This window comes from Rhinoraja longicauda, chromosome 30, assembly GCF_053455715.1.
Source record: "Rhinoraja longicauda isolate Sanriku21f chromosome 30, sRhiLon1.1, whole genome shotgun sequence".
Classification (NCBI taxonomy): domain Eukaryota; kingdom Metazoa; phylum Chordata; class Chondrichthyes; order Rajiformes; family Arhynchobatidae; genus Rhinoraja; species Rhinoraja longicauda.
Window position 1 is genome coordinate 21,732,665 of NC_135982.1, and position 21,400 is coordinate 21,754,064.

Sequence of the window (21,400 nt, forward strand, 5' to 3'; positions counted from 1 at the left end):
AGTGTGGGAGGAAACCGCAGATCTCGGAGAAAGCCCACGCAGGTCACGGGGAGAACGTTCAAACTCCATACAGACAGCACCCGTGGTCAGGATCGAACCTGGGTCTCTGGCGCTGTAAGACAGTAGCTCTACCGCTGCGCCACCGTGCTGCGTTGTCTCGCAGTTAATCTGTAAAACCTACCTCACTGACCACACCTTCGGTCATCTGTCCAGATATCTCTTTATGTGGCTCAGTGTCAACGTTTTGTTAGATAAAACCTTTGTTAATACCTTGGAATCTTTTAATACGTTAAAAATGCTATATAAATTAAAGCACAAATCAATTCTCATTAGTTCTGGTTGTAATTACAATCAGAGCTAGCCTTTCATGTGTGTAATTATACACACTCTGTGCTTAAATCAATCTGTGACGCCTGAAATCCACGTCAAAGAACAATATTAAGACCAAACCTCCATCCCCTTCCCACCATCCATCGCACTTTGCCCACAAACCAGCTCATGTCTCTCGTTATCTTTAAGGAGTACTGCACGATACAATGTTCCACACGCTCAGAGGACCCCAACACACCGCACTCACGCATTTGCCACCGTTTGGAAGAGAGGTTAAAGTGAGGTCCACTCTGCTTTCTCGTGTGGATACAAGGCATCCCAAAGCAGAGCCACTGTGCAGAGTGGAGTGACCTCCCAGCCTACGTTAACCTTGCATCTTCCGACAATGATCACACGGCTAGGAGCTTGCTGTGTGCAAACGCCCGTCTGCATTTCCCACTCGACCATAGTGACAGCACTTGAAAACGTTTTGGCTGGCCCGAAAGAGCTTTAAAACATCCTGAGGTCGAGAGCGATGCCGTGTGAGCTACAATGCACATTTACGTGAACGTGACGTGTGATTGTGTGTGTGTGAGTGTGTGTGAGTGTGTGTATGCGCTTTTCCGTGCTTCCTGATACTTTTAATGTCACAAACCACACGTGGCAGTCTGTGGGATCTCCCCACGGACAGGTGAGTGGCAAGGACAGGTGTGGGCTCTTCATGAGAACCAGCAGGGTTGAATGGTCCAGTGAAACCCATTGTCCCAGTGAGTTGGCAGAGAGCTGGGGTTACCCCAGTAGGGGGGGGTGGAATGAGCAGATTCGGGAGAGGGTGGTCAGATTGTGGAGAAAGTGAGGAGGGGGGGGACAGTGTTAATGGGAGAGAAATCCCCAAGTGTCATCTTTGAAAGGTTCAAATACTCAAAGGCTGATGTTAATTAGAAGGGTTACTCCCGTTCGTCCTACCCAGATTGCCGGTGCACAGGCAGTTGTGCGTGCGAGGCTGTGGCTTGGTCTGATGACTGTCCAGGATCTGCTGAACCAGCTGCTCCACTGAGAACCCGGCGCTGGTGTTCCCATTACTGCAGGTCCATTTGATGCCGTGAACTGTTGGAAAAAGGCAGACACCGTGAGAAACCGGCTCGCACTGGTGGGCAGGGGGGTGAGGGTGGGGGGGAGGGGGGGGGGTGGGTATTGGAAGAGGGAAAGGGAGGAAGGAATGGGGGTGAGTTGATGCGTAAAGGACCAAAGGTGATATATGGCTCGGAAAGTGGCCTGGCCCTAATAAAACAACCTGTGGAAATCTGAAGGGGAAGATAACACAACAGGATGATGCTGCAGCCTTGTTGATGAAGCTCTTGATACAAGAATTGCACAGATAGCTTTGTTTTTTAAAGTAAGCGACGTTCATAAGGTCAACTAGAGGCTGAGATGGTCAAGTAGGAACGCAGTTCTCCATGAAATAATTGGACAACCATCAGTGGCCTGTCAACTGGCGATCTTGGATTGATGTTGGATTTAGAGTGTTAACTGGAGTTTAGCTCCTTTTATTCAGGGGAGAACAATCGATCAGCACCGGGCATCATTTTCCAGTTTCGCTCTCTTTGAATCTCGAGAACGTCCCAGAGATTGCGGCACAAGTACGTAGACCTTCTGGCTGTAAAGCTACAGTTGTAAATTTGTTGCTCAGCTGACAACTAGGTGAGCACGGCATGCTGCCGACATCACACGCTGCCTCAGCAAGGCCAGCAGCATCATCAAGGACCAGTCGCACCCACTCCCTCTTCTCCCCTCTCCCATCAGGCACACCTCCAGTTTCAGGGACAGGTTCTTCCCAGCTGTTATCAGACAACTGAACCATCCTACCATAACTAGAGAGCAATAGACAATAGGTGCAGGAGGAGGCCATTCGGCCCTTCGAGCCAGCACTGCCATTCAATGTGATCATGGTTGATCATTCTCAATCAGTACCCCGTTCCTGCCTTCTCCCCATACCCCCTGACTCCACTATCCTTAAGAGCTCTATCCAGCTCTCTTTTGAATGCATTCAGAGAATTGGCCTCCACTGCCTTCTGAGGCAGAGAATTCCACAGATTTACAACTCTCTGACTGAAAAAGTTTTTCCTCATCTCAGTTCTAAATGGCCTACCCCTTATTCTTAAACTGTGGCCCCTTGTTCTGGACTCCCCCAACATTGGGAACATGTTTCCTGCCTCTAACGTGTCCAACCCCTTAATAATCTTATACGTTTCGATAAGATCTCCTCTCATACTTCTAAATTCCAGTGTATACAAGCCTAGTCGCTCCAGTCTTTCAACATATGATAGTCCCGCCATTCCGGGAATTAACCTAGTAAACCTACGCTGCACGCCCTCAATAGCAGTCCTGAACTGCTATCTATCTCATTGGTGACCCTCGGACTATCTTTGATCGGACTTTACTGCACTAAACGTTATTCACATTATTTCCTTGATCATGTATCTGTACACTGGATGGCTCGACTGTAATCATGTATTGTCTTTCCACTGACTGGTTAGCACGCAACAAAGGCCTTTCACTGTACCCCTGTACACTCAAACTCAACACAGATCCTCTCCCATCACCCTCCGCTCACTGGCCTTCACTGCCTTCAGTTGGACAACGGCTCATCCTCTCCAATCCCAAGGTAACCCTGTTCCTTCATTTCCTGACAACTTCCTCCTGCCTTTCAACCCTGCAAGATCTTCTCAATCTGTCATCTTGTGCATCCAATTTTCACCTTTCCATTGTTGACAAAGATGCTTTCAGATGTCCCCAAGGTGTGGTATGACCTTCTCACACCCTCTGCTTATCAAGCTCTGTCTTTCCACTTTAGTCAGGCCCTTATTAAAGTTTAATTTTCGACTAATCTTTAAGTCACTTCCTAATTAATTTGGTGTCAAATATTATTTGACAGTGCTCTTGTGAAACTCCATGATTTAAAGGTGCTTCTATGAACGCAAATTATTGAATTCACAAATAAACGCCAATAATTCTGAGCTCTTCTACCCCATCCTTTCTTGTTTACGGTGTCCAAAACTGAGCAGAAAATTTGAACTGTGGTCTCTCGAGGTTTAGCATCACTGATTTGCTCTTGTGCTCTGTGGCGAATCTATCAAATCAAGTATCGCACATGATTGCTTATCTGAGTAAATAGAAGAGTAAATAATACCAGGTTCCCCATCGTAGCTGGAGTCTTCTTTAAGATCTGGACCACTGCATCCTGGAAAGTGCAGTGTTTTTCAATTGAAGGCCGTGAAATCAACTGCTCGTGTTTTCAGAGGCCAATGAAGTCTATTGCTACTCAGTCAATGCTGGGGCAAATCAAGTGCATGCCATTGAGGAGATCCCAGATGTCCTGGTTCCTGGTATTCTGTATTTCCAAAGTGTTGCTTTATACTTGATGTCAAAGCCTGACAAGGAGATAGACACAAAATGCTGGGGGAAACTCAGCGGGTCAGGCATCATCTCTGGAGAGAAGGAATGGGTGACGTTTCGGGTCGAGACCCTTCTTCAGACCGAGAGTCAGGGGAGAGGGAAACTGGAGTTATGACAAGTGACTCAGTGGAGTGCAAGTGTTCAGTTGCACTGTTTAGAATATGGTCAATCAGATTCCCCTCAGGGGAAAAGCATATAAAATTAAACCAGTGTAGCAGAGAGAAAAGAGGAGAGAGAAAAGTGGAGAGAGAGAGAGAGTTTTAGAAAAGGTTTAGAGATGAAAGACATTACTCAGTGGGAGACACTGTGGTATAAATGGGGAGGCGGACTGGTGGGATCACTGAGGCTTTATCTGCTACAACAACTTGAGCTGCAAGTTAAGAGTGAGTTCTGCTGGGATGAAAGCCACAGGTGGCTTTAAGAAAATCTCCCACAGCTTTGTCGTTTTAGGTGCGTTGTCCATGGTTGTCCAGCTGTTACAGGAGGTCTGGTTCAAATCCACCACGGTCCTGATCGCGTACTGTCCACTGCTGGGGTCCTCACCCAGTTGTTGCCATCTTCTTGAAGATTCTCTTCCCCTCCTTACCCCCTCACCCTCCCCCACGTCCCCAGACACCACACAGAGGTCCACCTTGCTCAGCTGTGTGTCTGAAGATCAAAGGTAGCGAGAGAGGTAGCCTAGATAGAGCTCTTAAGGATAGCGGAGTCAGAGGGTATGGGGAGAAGGCAGGAACGGGGTACTGATTGAGAATGATCAGCCGTGATCACATTGAATGGTGGTGCTGGATCGAAGGGCCGAATGGCCTACTCCTGCACCTATTGTCTATTGTCTATTGAGAGTGGCAGAAGACCGGAGGCAAAGTGGAGAATATGTTTGGCAGTGTGTGTAAAGGACCAGGGGAAAGATTTCTCCTGAGTGCACATCTTTTCTTCTTCGGGGAAGTTCTGGGCCGTTCCCTCGCCATATTCCACATTTTTGCAAATTTGCAGGAATGTTTCTGGCCATGCGGAGCCTTCCCAGGGGACTGCAGCCATCCCCCGGTGAAGAACCTTTGCAATAACTCCAGACCTTTAAGTTTGCATTGCTCGTGTTAAGAAAAAAGCATGAATTTATATTGTGCTTTACACAACCTCAGGACATCCTAGAGCTCTTTACAGCCACCAACGTGTTTTGAAGTGTAGTCACTGTAGGGAAACCAAGATATTGACTGGAATACAGAAAAAAAACATAGAGGCACACACAATAGGAACTGGGGTAGGCCATTCGGCCCGTCACGCCCACTGCATTATTCAGTACGATCACGGATGATCATCAATGTCAATACCATAACCATGCACTCTACTTGTACTCTTCAATGCTTTTACATCCAGAAATGTATTTATCTCTGCTTCGATATATATTCAGCAACACATATGTGCAAGGTCTGCACATTTGGGTCAGACCGTTGTGCAGCGACCCAATGCTCCCGAGCACCCTGCTATCCATTGTGCATGTCCTACTCAAACTTGTCTTCCCAAGCACATCAGCTTGTACTTACATAGTTACATAGTCAGCTGCCATTGCTTTGCTTCCATCTCTGTAAGCCAGTTTGGAGCCTCTTTGCAGCCTCCTCACAATTTATAATCCCACTCAGTTTGGCGCGGTCGGAAAACTTTGAACCATTAATTGGTTCCCTCATCCAAACAGTCAACCCATGCTTGAACACATTACTCATTAATTTTGCATTGAAATTCGTTAATTTTGCACTCTAACCTTTTCTGTGAAAATTTATCAGAAACTTTCAGAAAATCCAATCCTCCCACATCTGCTGGTTCTCTCATCTATTGTGCCAGTTAAGTCCCCATAAAAACTCCAATAGTTTAGTTTAGTTTAGAGATACAGCGCAGAAACGGGCCCTTCAGCCCACCGGGTCCATGTAGACCAGCGATCCCGTACACTAACACTATCCGACACACCAGGGGCAATTTACATCTATATCAAGCCAATTAACCTACAAACCTGTAGTGTGGGACTTGGAGTGTGGGAGGAAACCAAAACACTCGGAGAAAACCCATGCAGTCACAGGGAGAACGTACGAACTTCATACAGACAGCACCCATAGTCAGGATCGTACCCTGGTCTCTGGCGCTGTAAGGCAGCAACTCTACTGCTGCGCCATCCTAAGTAAACGTGTCAAATTTGATTTCTCTTTCAGTAATCCTTGTTGATTTTGTCTAATCTATTTTCTAAATCTCCTTTATCTCATCCTTTGCAATTGCCTCCAGCATTTCCCCCCTGCTCTGTAGCTTTGTGATTTCTCACACTCTCTTTTATAACTAGGAGGGTTACATTTGCTACTGTTTAATCTGCAGCAACTATTCCATAATCTGCTGAATTCTGGAAAGCCATTACTCTGGTGTGCAAGTCATCAGGCCCCGGAGATTTATCTTCTTTCGGTGACACACATTACTCAAGCACTATTTTCTTCCTCAGATTAATTTCCTTCAGTTCCCACCTTCATTTATTTTTAGTTTCCTAATTTTTTTGAAAGATTACCCGTGTCCTCTTCTGAGAAGATAAAACCCAAAGTATTTATTTAATTGCTCTGCCTTTTGCATGTTTCCCACTATGAATTTTCCTGAATCTGACCCACACTAATCTTCACTAATCTTCTTTTTACATATTTGTACAAGCTTTCACAGTGTGCATTTAGGTACCCTGAATATTTATCACATGGTTTTTTTCTCTTCAACAATTGCTTTATCGTCCTTTGCTGAAATATAAATTGCTGCCGACCTTCATGCTGGCCACTTGGTCTGGCAATTGAAAATATGACCTTTATTTAGTTTAGTTTAGAGATTCAGTGCGGAAACAGGCCCTACGTCCAACTGAATCCGCCCCGACCACCGATCCCCACACACTAACACTACCCTACACACGCTTGGGACAATTGTACAATTTTACCAAGGCAATTAGCCTACAAACCGGCACATCTTTGGAGTGTGGGAGGCAACTGCAGCTCCCGGAGAAACCCCACGCAGGTCACGGGGAGAACGTACGAACTCAGAACAGACAGCACCCGTAGTCAGGATCGAACCAAGGACCCTGGAACTATAAGGCAGGAACTCTACTGCTGCGCCACTGTGCTACCATGGATCTAATAATTTTTTCAACTACTTTTGATAGCCACAATTGGGTCACTTTTCCTTTTGTGTTTTTATAACAGGCGAAAATGTATAAGTTGCAGTTTCGGCTTTCATTTCCCAAATGTTTGCCATTGCCAAACCCAATATCATGCCTTTTATTGAACCTTTCCGATCTTTCACTGTCAATTTGTTTCAATTTAGGTCCCTGTTTTTGGATCGAACTATTTCACTTTCCACCTTAATGAACATTTCTCATCATGTTGTGATCACTCATTCTTAAGGGACCCGCATGACAAGGTCATTAACCCATGCTTTGCTGTTGCCCAATATCCAGTCTAGGAAAATCTGTTCCCCTTTTAGCTGCTCAACATACTGTGACGTACATAGATGTTATTGATGATTTGCTTTTGCTTATCTAAATGTAGATTAAGGTCATCGATGATTACTGAAATATTCCTGCTGCATGCACCTCCAATTTCCTGTTTGGTGCCATCCCCTACAATGTCACTAATGTCGGAGGCTTTTGCCACTAATGTCTTCCATCTTTTGGTACTTAATAGCACCACCCAGACGAATTCCGTATTTACCATTATATATATTTTCTTACCACTGCACTGACTTCAGCCGTTGGGAATAATGTAATCTCATCTTTGTTTCTTTTCTGCCTGTCCTTCCTAGATATCGAATATCCATGGATATTCAGCCCCTGGCCTTGGAGAGCCTGCATTACCAGAAAGCAATCAGCATACAACATGGAACAGTACCACATAAAAACAGGCCTTTCGGCCCACAATGTCTGCACTGAACATGGAGGGGGGGGGGGGGTTGCTGGTTGGGGCACTGGAAAAAGAGAGGGGGAAGGAAGGGTTTGCCACTTAAAATTGGAGAAAGCAATGTTCATACCGTTGGGTTAATAGACAATAGACAATAGGTGCAGGAGGAGGCCATTCGGCCCTTCGAGCCAGCACCGCCATTCAATGTGATCATGGCTGATCATTCTCAATCAGTACCCCGTTCCTGCCTTCTCCCCATACCCCCTGACTCCGCTATCCTTAAGAGCTCTATCCAGCTCTCTCTTGAATGCATTCAGAGAATTGGCCTCCACTGCCTTCTGAGGCAGAGAATTCCACAGATTCACAACTCTCTGACTGAAAAAGTTTTTCCTCATCTCAGTTCTAAATGGCCTACCCCTTATTCTTAAACTGTGGCCCCTTGTTCTGGACTCCCCCAACATTGGGAACATGTTTCCTGCCTCTAACGTGTCCAACCCCTTAATAATCTTATACGTTTCGATAAGATCTCCTCTCATCCTTCTAAATTCCAGTGTATACAAGCCTAGTCGCTCCAGTCTTTCAACATATGATAGTCCCGCCATTCCGGGAATTAACCTAGTAAATCTACGCTGCACGCCCTCAATAGCAAGAATATCCTTCCTCAAATTTGGAGACCAAAACTGCACACAGTACTCCAGGTAAGTTACCCAAGCGGAACATGAGGCGACGTTTCTCCAGATTGCGTGTGACCTCACTCAGGCAATGGAGGAGGCCCAGGACAGAAATGTCAATATGGGAATGGGAAGGGGAGTTAAAAACGGTTAACAGCCGGGAGATCCAGCAGGCCTTGGCGGACACAGGACAAGTGTTTAATGAAACGCTCCACGTCTCGGGAATCTGTGATCGCATCAACACCAGAGAAGGCACATGGAATTTTGCGAGGCCGCTGGCGGAGCTGTGTAATGACGAAATAATAAGTTACTTAATCAGTGGATGTGGGCACCACTGGCGTTTGTTACCTATCTCCAGTTGCTGCTAACCTGAGGCAGTTAAGAGTCAACAGCATTGATGCATCCGGATTGACGTCTCAGCCAGACCAGGCTAGGATGGCAGATTCCCATTTCTTAAGGGTATTAGTGAACCAGATTAGTTTTTAAGACATTTAGCAATTTCATAGTTACCATCCGCCTTCTATTCCAGGCCCATTTAATTGCTTGAATTTAAACTCCTTCAGTATCCCCGGTCCCTCAGTGGGATATGAACACAGGCATCTTGATACAAATCACCGTGCCGAATAGCAACACGAGGATTGTTTTCTTAGAAGGAAATTAAGGGACATTTTACCGAGGTATTCAAAATTCTGTGTGAGCTGGATGAAAAAATAGGATGAAAAAGAAATAACTATTTCACTCTGAAAAAAAGTCGATCCTTCGGGGACACAGATTTAATTTATCAGAGGTTATAAGGGTTTTGTTTTGGAAGCAGAATGGCTCCACGGAGTTGAAATCTATCTGATTGAGCTCTTGCCTGTAAACCTATGGTTGGTCATTGGGAATAAACGAAGTGCCTCCATCATTGCTAAAAGGGACGTGATGTATTGAATGGTCTTCTTTTCTGATGTAAATTTCTATGATCCCATTAAACTGGGTACCTGCCCAAGGAATATCTGACTGACGGTGTGGAGAGAGTTGTACTGTTTGTCCAGTCTGTGCAGTTTTTGATGGGCTTTACATCAAGGCCATGCAATACTTCCTTGACAGTGTTTGATGGGGCAGGGTAGGGAAAGATTTATCCTGCATCTAACTTCCGTATCCCAGGAATAGTTGATGGGAGAGTGTAAAAGGAGCTTTAATCTGTATCTAATCTTTTGCCCTGGATGAGTTTGATTAAAAAGTCTGGAGGGAATTTTACCCTGTATCTAACCAGAGCTCGCTTGGGAATATTAGATAACGAGGAGAGAGCTTTACTCCCTTATCTTCCTGTGAAAATGCTGGTATTGTTTGATGGCTGGTATGCAGGAGCTTCAATCAGTTTTAACCTACGCTGCATTTGCCCTGAGTAAAAAGTCATCATTTCAGAATTACTAATGTAAAATTGTTTGTTTTGTTCTCGTCCAAATGTAAAAGTTCACAGACAAATTTGGCTCTAATCTATTCGATTCTGAAGGCCTTGTAATCTGCAATCAATCATGGGATTTTGGGATGCTAGCTGCAACTGCAGGCATTATGCACCAGATGGCAGTGTTGTACCAAGGAGTCCCCTCCAGTGGGACGGATTGGCAGTCAGACCACACTGGGTACAAAGACATACACTTGGGGAAACATGGCTCACAGCACCCTGGGAAAGAAGGATCAACAGAAATTCCACTCCTGAAATCTCTTGATGGGCTGCAGCTGAAATCAATCCCCTCACGTCCCCGAAGCTTGGGATGCCCTGAAGTTCTGCCGCTCAGACAGAGCAAAACAGATGTTTCAGGGATCATCTGGTGTGCAGGCAGTGGTTGATCATTTCTCAGCGACCACATTTACCGCACGATGCCGGGTGATGGGAATCCCAGGAGGTGGGCTCCGGCTTGTCTTACACTGTCTGCTGGATTTCTTCATTCAGAGGGTGGTGAATCCGTGGAATTCATTGCCACAGACGCCTGTGGTGGGCCAAGTCAATGGATATCTTTTAAGGCAGAGATAGATAAATTGTTGATTCGTACGGGTGTCAGGGGTTGTGGGAAGAAGGCAGGAGAATGGGGTAGAGAGGGAGAGGTAGATCAGCCATGATTGAAAGCGGGGTAGACTTGATGGGTGGAGAGAGAGCTAGATCGAGCTCTTACGTATAGCGGAGTCAGGGGGGTATGGGGAGAAGGCAGGAACGGGGTACTGATTGAGAATGATCACCCATGATTACATTGAATGGCGGTGCTGGCTCGAAGGGCCGAATGGCCTACTCCTGCACCTATTGTCTATTGGATGGCCTAATTCTGCTCCTATCACTTATGAACTTGTGGGCTTATATACACAGAGGCGGCTCTGCCTCCCTATATCTCTTCAACCCAGACAGATGTAGCATGGGTTAGCAGCAGCTGGAGGCTAAGGGACCCTTTTTCCTATGTACCAGGTATACAACCAGTACTTGGAAGCTCGCCAATCCTTTCCCAGGCAGGGTCACCATAACTACAGGAATGTGGCTTTGAGATTCTATAATTCCTCCTGCCCTCGCTCGGAATTGCAGTCTCTCTTTTACGCATATCCTGCTGCATCACCTGTATTAGTCCTGGGAATGCTTGCTCAGAAAATGCAGGAGTTTTACTGTTAACACTAACAGTTTTACAGTTAGGCAGGGATGTAATGCTGAGGCTCTATAAGGCGCTGGTCAGGCCGCATTTGGAATATTGTGAGCAATTTTGGGCACCCTATCTGAGGAAGGATGTGCTGGCCATGGAGAGGGTCCAGAGGAGGTTTACAAGAATGATCCCAGGAATGAGTGGGTTAACCTATGATGAGCGTTTGACAGCACTGGGCCTGTACTCGCTGGAGTTTAGAAAAATGAGGGGGGACCTCATTGAAATGTACCGAATAGTGAAAGGCCTGGATAAAGTGGATGTTTCCACTAGTGGGAGAGTCTAGGACTAGAGGTCACAGCCTCAGAATTAAAGGACGTTCCTTTAGAAAGGAGATGAGAAGGAATTTCTTTAGTCAGAGGGTGGTGAATCTGTGGAATTCTTTAAGGCTGTGGAGGCCAAGTCAATGGATATTTTTAAAGCAGAGATGGATAGATTCTTGATTAGTACGGGTGTCAGGGATTATGAGGAGAAGGCAGGAGAATGGGATTAGGATGGAGAGATAGATCAGCCATGATTGAATGGCGGAGTGGACTTGATGGGCCGAATGGCTTAATTCTGCTCCTATTATGACCGTATGACTGTGGACAGGTAGACCTGCTATAACTCTATAGGTGCATTCTAGTTGCACAAGGAAGCTCATGCAATAGAAAATTGCATTATAAAGGTAATTGTGTCAATATGGGAAAGGGGGTTAGCGTCTAAAGTGTTTCAGACTCGCAATTACAAAGTTATTTTTCCTGCATTATTTTCAAAAATAAATGTTTCTCAACAGCAAAATGTTTACTTCAGTTATTGAAAGCTAAAAATACTAAAGGCTGCTGCATTATTTAGTAGGGTATCATTGAGGGATAAGATGTACATGCATTTGGAAAGACTAATAATAATAATAATAATAATGCATTACATTTATATAGCGCTTTTCATATACTCAAAGACGCTTTACAGGGATTTAGAGAGCATAGGGAAATGCATAAATAGATAAATAAGTAAATAAGTAAACGAGTTAATTGGCGGGGTAAATGTAAAAATTGTCCCTAGTGGGTGTTAATGTACGGGGATCACTGGGCGGCACGGACTTGGAGGGCCGAAAAGGCCTGTTTCCGGCTGTATGTATATGATATGATATGATGATATGAACAGAGAAAGGAGACAGAAGGTGAGGTGACCTTCAGTGGTTGAAGGCAGTACTGAAGAGGTGAGACTTCAGTGATGTTTTGAATGTGGTGAGTGTGGAGGAGTCTCTAACGGTTTGGGGTAGTGAGTTCCATAGGGTGGGAGCAGCGATGGAGAAAGCCCTATCCCCCCAGGATCTGAGTTTGGTCCGGATGTGGGGGGATAGGAGATTGGCAGCAGCAGAGCGGAGGGTGCAGGTGGGAGTATGCTTGTGGAGGAGGTCGGTCAGGTAGGATGGGGCCAGGTTATGGAGGGCTTTGTAGGTTATGAGGAGGATTTTGTACTGGATTCTCTGGGGGATGGGGAGCCAGTGGAGTTTGTAAAGGACGGGGGTGATATGGTCACGGATCGGGGTGTGGGTGAGTAGACGGGCAGCGGAGTTTTGAATGTATTGAAGTTTACTGATGATTTTTGAGGGTGCGCCATAGAGGAGGCTGTTGCAGTAGTCCAGACGGGAGGTGATGAAGGCGTGGATGAGGGTTTCTGCAGCTGTGGAGGAGAGGGATGGACGGAGACGGGCAATGTTTTTGAGGTGGAAGAAGGCTGTCTTTGTGATGTGTTTGATGTGTTTGTCGAAGGAGAGGGTTTGATCAAAGATGATTCCAAGATTCCGGATGTGAGGGGAGGTGGATACTGGGAGACCATCAATGTTGAGGATGAAGTTTTGGGTGGATTTGGTGAGCGTTTTTGGACCAATGATGATGATTTCAGATTTGTTGCAATTGAGTTTGAGGAAATTTGATTGAAGCCAAGATTTTATTTCATTGATGCAGTTTGTCAGTGTAGAGTGTGTGGTGGGGGAGATTGACTTGGTGGAGATGAGGAGCTGGATATCATCGGCGAAGCAGTGGAAGTTGAGACCATGACGGCGGATTAATTGACCAAGGGGGAACAGGTAGAGGATGAAGAGGAGGGGGCCAAGGACTGAGCCTTGGGGGACACCTTGGGGGAGGGGAGCGGTGGGGGATTTACAGTTGTTAATGGAGATGAACTGGTGCCTGTCAGAGAGGTAAGATTTGAACCAGGATAGGGCTGTGCCGGTGATGTTAAAGGAGGTTTCAAGTCGGGTGAGGAGAATGGAGTGATTTATGGTGTCAAAGGCGGCGCTGAGGTCAAGTAGGATGAGGATGTTGAGGTTGCCAGCGTCGGAGGAGAGGAGAAGGTCGTTTGTGATTTTGAGGAGCGCAGTTTCAGTACAGTGGTTGGAGCGGAATCCGGATTGGAAAGTTTCATACAGGTTATTGGCAGAGAGGTGGTATTTGAGTTGGGAAGCTACAGCACGTTCCAAAACTTTGGACAGAAAGGGTAGGTTGGAGATTGGTCTGAAGTTGTTTGGGGTGTCAGGGTTTAGACCAGGTTTTTTCAGAATGGGGGTGACAGCAGCGATTTTGAGGGATGGCGGGACGATGCCAGTGGACAGGGAGGAGTTTATTGTTGTAGTGATAAGTGGAGAGAGAGCAGGAAGGCTGGCCTTGACAAAGCTGGAGGGGATGGGGTCTGAAGAAGGAACTGCAGATACTGGTTTATACCGAAGATATACACAAAATGTTGGAGTAACTCAGCGGGACAGGCAGTATCTCTGGAGAGTGACGTTTCGGGTCGAGACCCTTCTTCAAACCAATAGTCTCAAAGGGATAGTCAGCATATGTTCGTGTGTGGGAGATTACATCTGCTGGATTTGATTGGGTTTGTTGAAGAAATAACCAAGAACGTCGATGACTCAGGGCGGTAACGTGGTCCATGTGCACTTTGGCAAGGCCTTTAATAAGGTTCCGCATAGTAAGGTGCACTGGAAGGTTAGATCGCATGGGTTGCAGAGAGAGCTAGAAGATAGACACCAAGTGCTGGAGTAACTCAGTGAGTCAGGCAGCATCTCTGGGGAAACATTACGGGTGATGTTTCATGCCGCTGAGTTACTCCAGCACTATGTGTCCATCTTTGGTATAATCCAGCATCTGCAGTTCCTTCCTACACATCTGGAGAGGTCTAATTGGATAGATAATTGGCTTGATGGCAGGAAGTAGAGAGTGGTGGTGGTGGAAGGTTGCCTTTCGGGTGGTTTGATGTGACTAAAGTAGGTGGCATTGTAAACAGTGAAGAAAGTTATCAAAATACACAGCGGGTGGTCAGTGGGCTGAGGAAGGGTACATTTAATTCAGAGAAGTGTGTGGTGTTGCACTTTTGAAAGTCAAACCAGGGTAGGACTTCATAATGAACGATAGGGGCCAGGGGAGTGTTGTAGGACAGAGAGACGTAGAAGTACAAATGTATAGTTCCCCAACCTTCATTGGTAAGGGCATTGAAAATATACGTTGGGTTGTTACATTGCAGTTGCACAAGTTGCACAAGGGGGGGATCTTATAGAAACTTACAAAATTCTTAAGGGGTTAGACAGGCTAGATGCAGGAAGATTGTTCCCGATGTTGGGGAAGTCCAGAACAAGGGGTCACAGTTTAAGGATAAGGGGGAAGTCTTTTAGGAACGAGATGAGAACGTTTTTTTTCACACAGAGAGTGGTGAATCTGTGGAATTCTCTGCCACAGAGGGTAGTTGAGGCCATATTTAAGAGGGTGTTAGATGTGGCCCTTGTGGCTAAAGGGATCAGGGGGTATGGAGAGAAGGCAGGTACAGGATACTGAGTTGGATGATCAGCCATGATCATATTGAATGGCGGTGCAGGCTCGAAGGGCCGAATGGCCTACTCCTGCACCTATTTTCTATGTTTCTATATTGGTGAGGCTGCACTTGGGACGTTGTGCTCAGTTTTGGTTACCCTGCTACAGGAATTATGTCATTAAGCTGGAAACAGTGCAGAAATGATTTACGAGGCCGTTGCCATGACTCAAGGGACTGATCTCCTCAGCCGGTATGTCATTGTATGTCACTGTTACAACTGTTTCATTTCGTTGGGTTGCTGCTGTCTAAATTACTTAAATTATTGCATCGTATGGGAGGCGCATTCCCAATCTCGTTGTTCCCCTGGGTACAATGACAATAAAGATATATTGTATTGTATTGTATTGTATTGTATTCATATCCCTCCATTTCCCGGCATATCCATGTGCCAATTGAAAAGCCTCTTAAATGCCTCTATCATATCTGCTCCCACCATCACCCCTGGCAAGCCCGTTCCATGCACCCAACACCTCTACATACAAAATACATGCCCTGCACGTCTCCTTTAAAACCTTCCCCCCATCTCACCTTAAAGATCTGTCATTTCCACATTGGGAAAAGGTTCTACTCAGACTTTTATATTGTCATAGACCTCGAAGAGGAATTCAGGTAGGACTTTATTCCATGGAGGGAGGAGACTAAGGGGTGAACTTATGGAGGTGTGTAAAATCTTGCTAAGGGGTATAGCTAGGGTGAATGCACACAGTTTTTTCCCCAGGATCAGGGAATCAAGAACCAGAGGGCATGGGTTTAAGAGGGGAATGATTCAATTGGACTTTTTCCACGCAGAGGGTGGCTCGAAGATGGAACGAGCTGCCGGAGGAAGTGGTTGAGGCAGGTACCATTTTGTAAGTACAACATTTAAAATATATTTGTTTGGGTCGGAAGAGGGATATGGGTCAAATATGGGCAAATGGGATTAGCTGAGATGGGGCATCTTGGCCAGCATAGACGAGTTGGGTGGAAGGGCTTGTTTCCATGGTTCTTAAACCTACTTGTAGTTTGCACTAGTCCTGACAGTTGCTAGATACGCGATGAGTTTATCTTTGGTATGTATGGATGTTCCGCTGAGACTGACAACGGGGCCACACCATTTGATAACTACCAGTATCAATATTCATTTACAGTTCTTAAAATACACACAGAGAGCCAAGTCTCAAGGGCAGCTGATGAAAGTCCCAATTACTCTCCTTAAACTAACTAGGCCTTGATTCCACAGAATCAGAGAGGCACTGTAGCCCCGGGACGTTGTCACTGAGAGAAATTCCCACTGGGCAGGAGTTCATATCTCAGTGCCACTGGGAGGAACACTGACGTTAATGAATCTTGCTGCTCGTGATCTAATGTCAGTAAGATGAACCGACTTGGTGTATCTGTGTCTCTCCCCCACTCTTGTGTTGTTTAAAATCCTCTCAAGTCGTGTGAACAACCGCAGTTTAACGGGCTCCAAACTCCAAGCAATAAAGATAACATAAAACAGATCAGACATTTTGAAGACACTTTTGGTGGGAATATCATTGTGGATAAGACAACGAGGGTCACATTTGCGTATAATTTCTCGAAGACATGTTTGCACACAACTTCCCTAAGTTAGTGTAACAGGCGGTCAGTCACACAGTTCCTTTCATTGTTTTCTCGTGTTTCGTATTTTTATAGTTTAGAGATACAGCGCGGAAACAGGCCCTTCGGCCCGCCGAGTCTGCACCGACCAGCGATCCTCGCACATTAACGCTATCCTACGCACAAAGGACAATTTAGAATTATACCAAGACATTTACCCTACAAACCTGTGCGTCTTTGAAGTGTGGGAGGAAACCGAAGATCTTGGAGAAATCCCATGGGGAGAACGTACAAACTCCGTACAGACAAGCGCACGGAGTCAGGATGGAACCCGGGTCTCTGGCACTGTAAGGCAGCAACTCTACCACTGCACCATCATCCCGCCCTATTGATTTCACTGAATCTTCCACGCTTGGTTTCCACCACTGATGGCATTGATAGGTGGTGCCATTCTCGACTCTGGGTCGAATGATTTTGGCCTCATAGCCCACTCCAGAGAATTAAGCTCAATGACCTGGACTGAGACCCCAGTGCAATAGGAGACATTAACCCAAAGCTCTGTCCGACTCTCCGACGAATGTAAAAGACTCACAAACATATTGAATGAAGTGCAGAAGAGCATGGAGAGGTACTATTCGCAAGAAGGAAAAATGCTTAAGTGCCTGCAACAGTAAACGACACATCAAAGGAAAGTTCTGTATATAAGGATCAGATGAATCTCGGTGAGCAGTGTAGAGAGAGCTGTGCTGAACTACTGTCTACCTCATTGGTGACCCTTGGACTATCCTTGATCGGACTTCGCTGACTTTACCTTGCACTAAACGTTATTCTCCCAACAAGTATCTATAGACTGTAAATGGCTCGATTGCAATCATGTATTGTCTGTCTGCTGACTGGAGAGCACGCAACAAAAACGTTTCACTGTACCTCAGTATACGTGACAATAAACTCAACTAAACCTGTACTGAATTTGACGCTCTTAAATAAAGTCTTGATTGTTTAGCTTTTTCAGTTTAGAGATACAGTGCGGATACAGGCCATACGTTCCACCGAGTTCACGCCGACCAATGATCGCTGCACACTAACATTAGGGGCAACTTACACTTATACCAAGCCAATTAACCTACAAACCTGTACGTCTTTGGAGTGTGGGAGGAAACCAAAGATCTTGGAGAAAACCCTCGCGGTCACGGGGAGAACGTACATATTCTGTACAGACAGCACCCGTTGTCGGGATCGAACCCGGGTCTCTGGCGCTGCAAGTGCTATAAGGCAGCAAGGCGGCACGGTGGCGCAGCAGTAGAGTTGCTGCCTTACAGCGAATGCAGCGCCGGAGACTCAGGTTCGATCCTGACTACGGGTGCTGTACTGTAAGGAGTTTGTACGTTCTCCCCGTGACCTGCGTGGGTTTTCTCCGAGATCTTCGGTTTCCTCCCACACTCCAAAGACGTACAGGTTTGTAGATTAATTGACTGGGTGAAATGTAAAAAATTGTCCCTAGTGTGTGTAGGATAGTGTTAATGTGCGGGGATCGCTGGGCGGTGCGGACTTGGTGGGCCGAAAAGGCCTGTTTCCGCACTGTATCTGAAATATGAAAAGAAAAAAAAAACTCTACCGCTGAGCCACCATGCCGTGCCACCTGATTGCCTTGCCCGATCTTTGTGGCGCGTTCTGAAGTTTTCTTCAACAACGACCAGCGCCTACAGTGCATTGTGCTCTGATCACGAGTGCCAAAGTTCTGTTCCCTGCCCACCCATCGGCTGGGGGATGCCTGAAATCCCCGACCTCAGGTCAATGGGCAGCAGTGAAAAGTGATGCCCCCGCCCCCTCCAGAAGCTATCAGCTGTCCAAGTGGCCTAAATGGGATAAATACTGCTGTCCAACACCCCCCCCCCCCATCCCACCCCCAACCCCAGAGTTCTCCCTCGGACGACACCAACCAGCCTACTGTTGTGGAACAATGCCCACTTGGATTATTCAAGAGAAAGGAAAAACGAGTCAGTGTCGGAAACCGGTGACAGAAAATAAATAAAACCTGTACGCTGTAGGACATGGTTTCTCAAACAATCTTTCATTGTGCAGAGCCATTTACAAAACCACTGAACAATGAGAGGGAAAATCCACACTAAATTTGTGGAAATTTCTTACATTCATTACTGTTTACAACAAGAATATTTTACTTTGACACCCTGGTAATGGTTTACAATTAATTTCCTGCTATTCTCCTCAAGTGCACATGCTGCCCCTGGCAGCTTTTATTATTGGTAAATTCAATTTTCTTTTGTCAGGCACCCATTTTTGATGTTTTTATGGACATGAGTAAAATCATTATCTGTGTGTAATTTGTCCAAACCTCGTCTTCCTTGCCGGTACAAATGCTCTCAGGACAATCCCTGGTCAGATACAAAAACTAAAGCTCCCTCTTCACTGTCCCATCAGCCACCTCCAGGTGGGGGACAGTTCAGGTTAGGTACAAACATCCTTCTATCAGTCATTTCCACAGCATGTCAGATACACAGGAGCTCTTCCTCTTCCCAGTCCCAGCAAACATTCCCAGGGAAGATGTTGCAAGGGCTACCTACAGTACAAAGTACATTTAGAATATATAGAATGTGGTTGAGAGGATAAAGCCCGCTGTGCAGTTTAGGAAACTGGGCAGAGGACAAACATTCTTGATTAGTACGGGTGTCAGAGGTTAGGGGAGAAGGCAGGAGAATGGGGTTGGGAGGGAGAGATAGATCAGCCATGATTGAATGGCGGAATAGACGATGGGCCGAATGGCCTAATTCTGCTCCTATCACTTATGAATGATTTTACGAATATGCAATAAAAGCTTCCTCGTTGGGGTTAGGGGAGCAAATACAGCGTGGGTTTGTTAAACAGTATCGTATCCTTGACTCATACACAATAAAATGGCCCACTTCCAAGGTCAGGAGAACATCCTGTTGGACTAATGTAATATATTTTCAATTCCCCCACCAGCTGTCCCGAGCAGCTGCCAAACCACTGCTGAATTAAAACCACTTATTGTTCAGCTGGATTGTTCTTATCTACAGCCGAGGTGAACCTCTCATCCATTCACACAAGGCTGGACTTGTTCCAGGTCTCGGTTCAAGTCTGGATTTATCATCCGTTTCTTCTCCTGACAATGACCACCAGCTTCATTCTCAATGGCACCTTTGTGCTGGATTATTACTTCAGCCCATCTTGCTCGGAAGCACTTGCTCATTTATTCCAATGGCCTTCTGGCCAGTTCCCAAACTCTACAGAGTAGGGACAGACAGGGCTGCCTCCTGTGTTTGATCCGAAGCACTGAATTCCAGTCCTTCTCTCAACCACTCGACCATTTTCAACCTTGCATTCAAATCTGTCCTTGCTCCTGCCCCCCACATCCCTGCAATGTTGTCCAGCAGTACGATCCTCTCACCCCCAGCTCCCTTGTTCTCCATCGCACTACTCCACCTTCCAAGGACCTTCCTTTAGGAAGGAGATGAGGAGGAATCTGTGGGGAATCTGTGAAATTCATTGCCATGGAAGGATGTGGAGGCCAAGTCTGTGGATAGATAGATAGGCAGAGATAGATAGGTTCTTGATTAGTACGGGTGTGTAAGGGGTTATGGGGAGAAGGCAGGAGAATGGGGTTAGGAGGGAAAGATAGATCAGCCGTGATTGAATGACGGAGTAGAATTGTTGGGCCGAATGGCCTGATTCTGCTCCTATAACTTATGAACATGATTGCCCACTCAGGTTGAAAGCATTCCTTGAGCTTTGGTCACATCACCTTCACCTCCATCCAAGCAGCTTCCTTCCACCATCTCCAATATTTTAACACTGTACCCGGTAAATTCCATTGTTGAATGACAATGGTGATGTGTGGAGGAGAAGGCAATCACACGTCGTTTTAATACACTTTTGAACTTTTCCTTCCCAATTCCTTGCAGCGATCTCCAAGAGCGCATTAACAAACCCCTGCCGGTTTGGAGGATTGTCGATCCCATACTGTTCCCTGCATGACTGGTGGTTATACCTGCAGCTGCTGAGCCAGGCAATTCTTTAGGCTAAGCCATCAGTCGTCCTACTCAAGGTAAATTGTGTTTGACAAGCTTGCTAGTATTTTAAGGATGTGATAAACAAGGTGAATGAAGGGGATCCAGCAGATGCAGTGGACTGGATATCTGGAAGGCATTTGATAAGGTGTTGAAAAAAACCCTGCAGAAAATGGACAACCTCTCATTCTGAAGCGAAGCCCCTAGTTCTCGATACTCCGACAAGGTTTATACAGCATCTCAGCACCGACCCTGGCAATGCCCCATAGAATCTGATATGTTTCGTTGAGATTACCTCCCACTCATCTCTGCACTAATGAGCAGAGGTCCAAAGTGCTTGCACGCCGCCACCTTCAGCCCACAAATCACCATAATGAACCTCTCTACGCTGTTCCCAAATAAAAGGCATCCTTCTTTAAATGCGAAGCCTAAATCTCTCTGCAATACTCCAGGCACTTTCGCAGTAGAGAACTGTAAAAACTTCCCGAGAATTATGTTGCCTTTCCAGGGCAATGAGCATAAATCTTCTATTCAGCTTCCTAATTACTTGCTGTACCTGCTCGCTGATCATTTGTTTCTCACGTACCAGCATCCCCAAATCTCTTTGCTCCGCAACGTCTTGTGGCCTCATGATGTTTGAAGTATGATTTTCATTTTTCCTTCCAAATGGATAACCTCACATTTCCCTGCATTATCATATCATCATATCATATATATATACAGCGCGGAAACAGGCCTTTTCGGCCCACCAAGTCCGCGCCGCCCAGCGATCCCCGCACATTAACACTATCCTACACCCACTAGGGACAATTTTTTACATTTACCCAGCCAATTAACCTACATACCTGTACGTCTTTGGAGTCATTGTACGTCATTGTACGGTATCTGCCAACTTGTTGCCCACTCATGTAACCTTTCCGAATCACTTTGCAGCGTCTATGCGC

At 46.0% G+C, this 21,400-nt stretch overlaps 1 protein-coding gene across 7 annotated transcripts in view; it reads right to left on the reverse strand.

Annotated features, from left to right (window-relative positions):
• The window catches only part of LOC144608148 (calmodulin-binding transcription activator 1-like), an 863,868-nt gene that overhangs the window by 86,991 nt on the left and 755,477 nt on the right, over positions 1 to 21,400 (reverse strand). For 5 of the 7 annotated variants that reach the window (XM_078425567.1, XM_078425568.1, XM_078425566.1 and 2 more), the window contains one exon: positions 1,276 to 1,416. The exons of the other annotated variants lie outside the window; for them this stretch is intronic. In XM_078425567.1, coding sequence (XP_078281693.1) covers positions 1,276 to 1,416 — 141 coding nt within the window. The remainder of the gene's footprint in view (positions 1 to 1,275; positions 1,417 to 21,400) is intronic. 7 annotated transcript variants of the gene reach the window in all.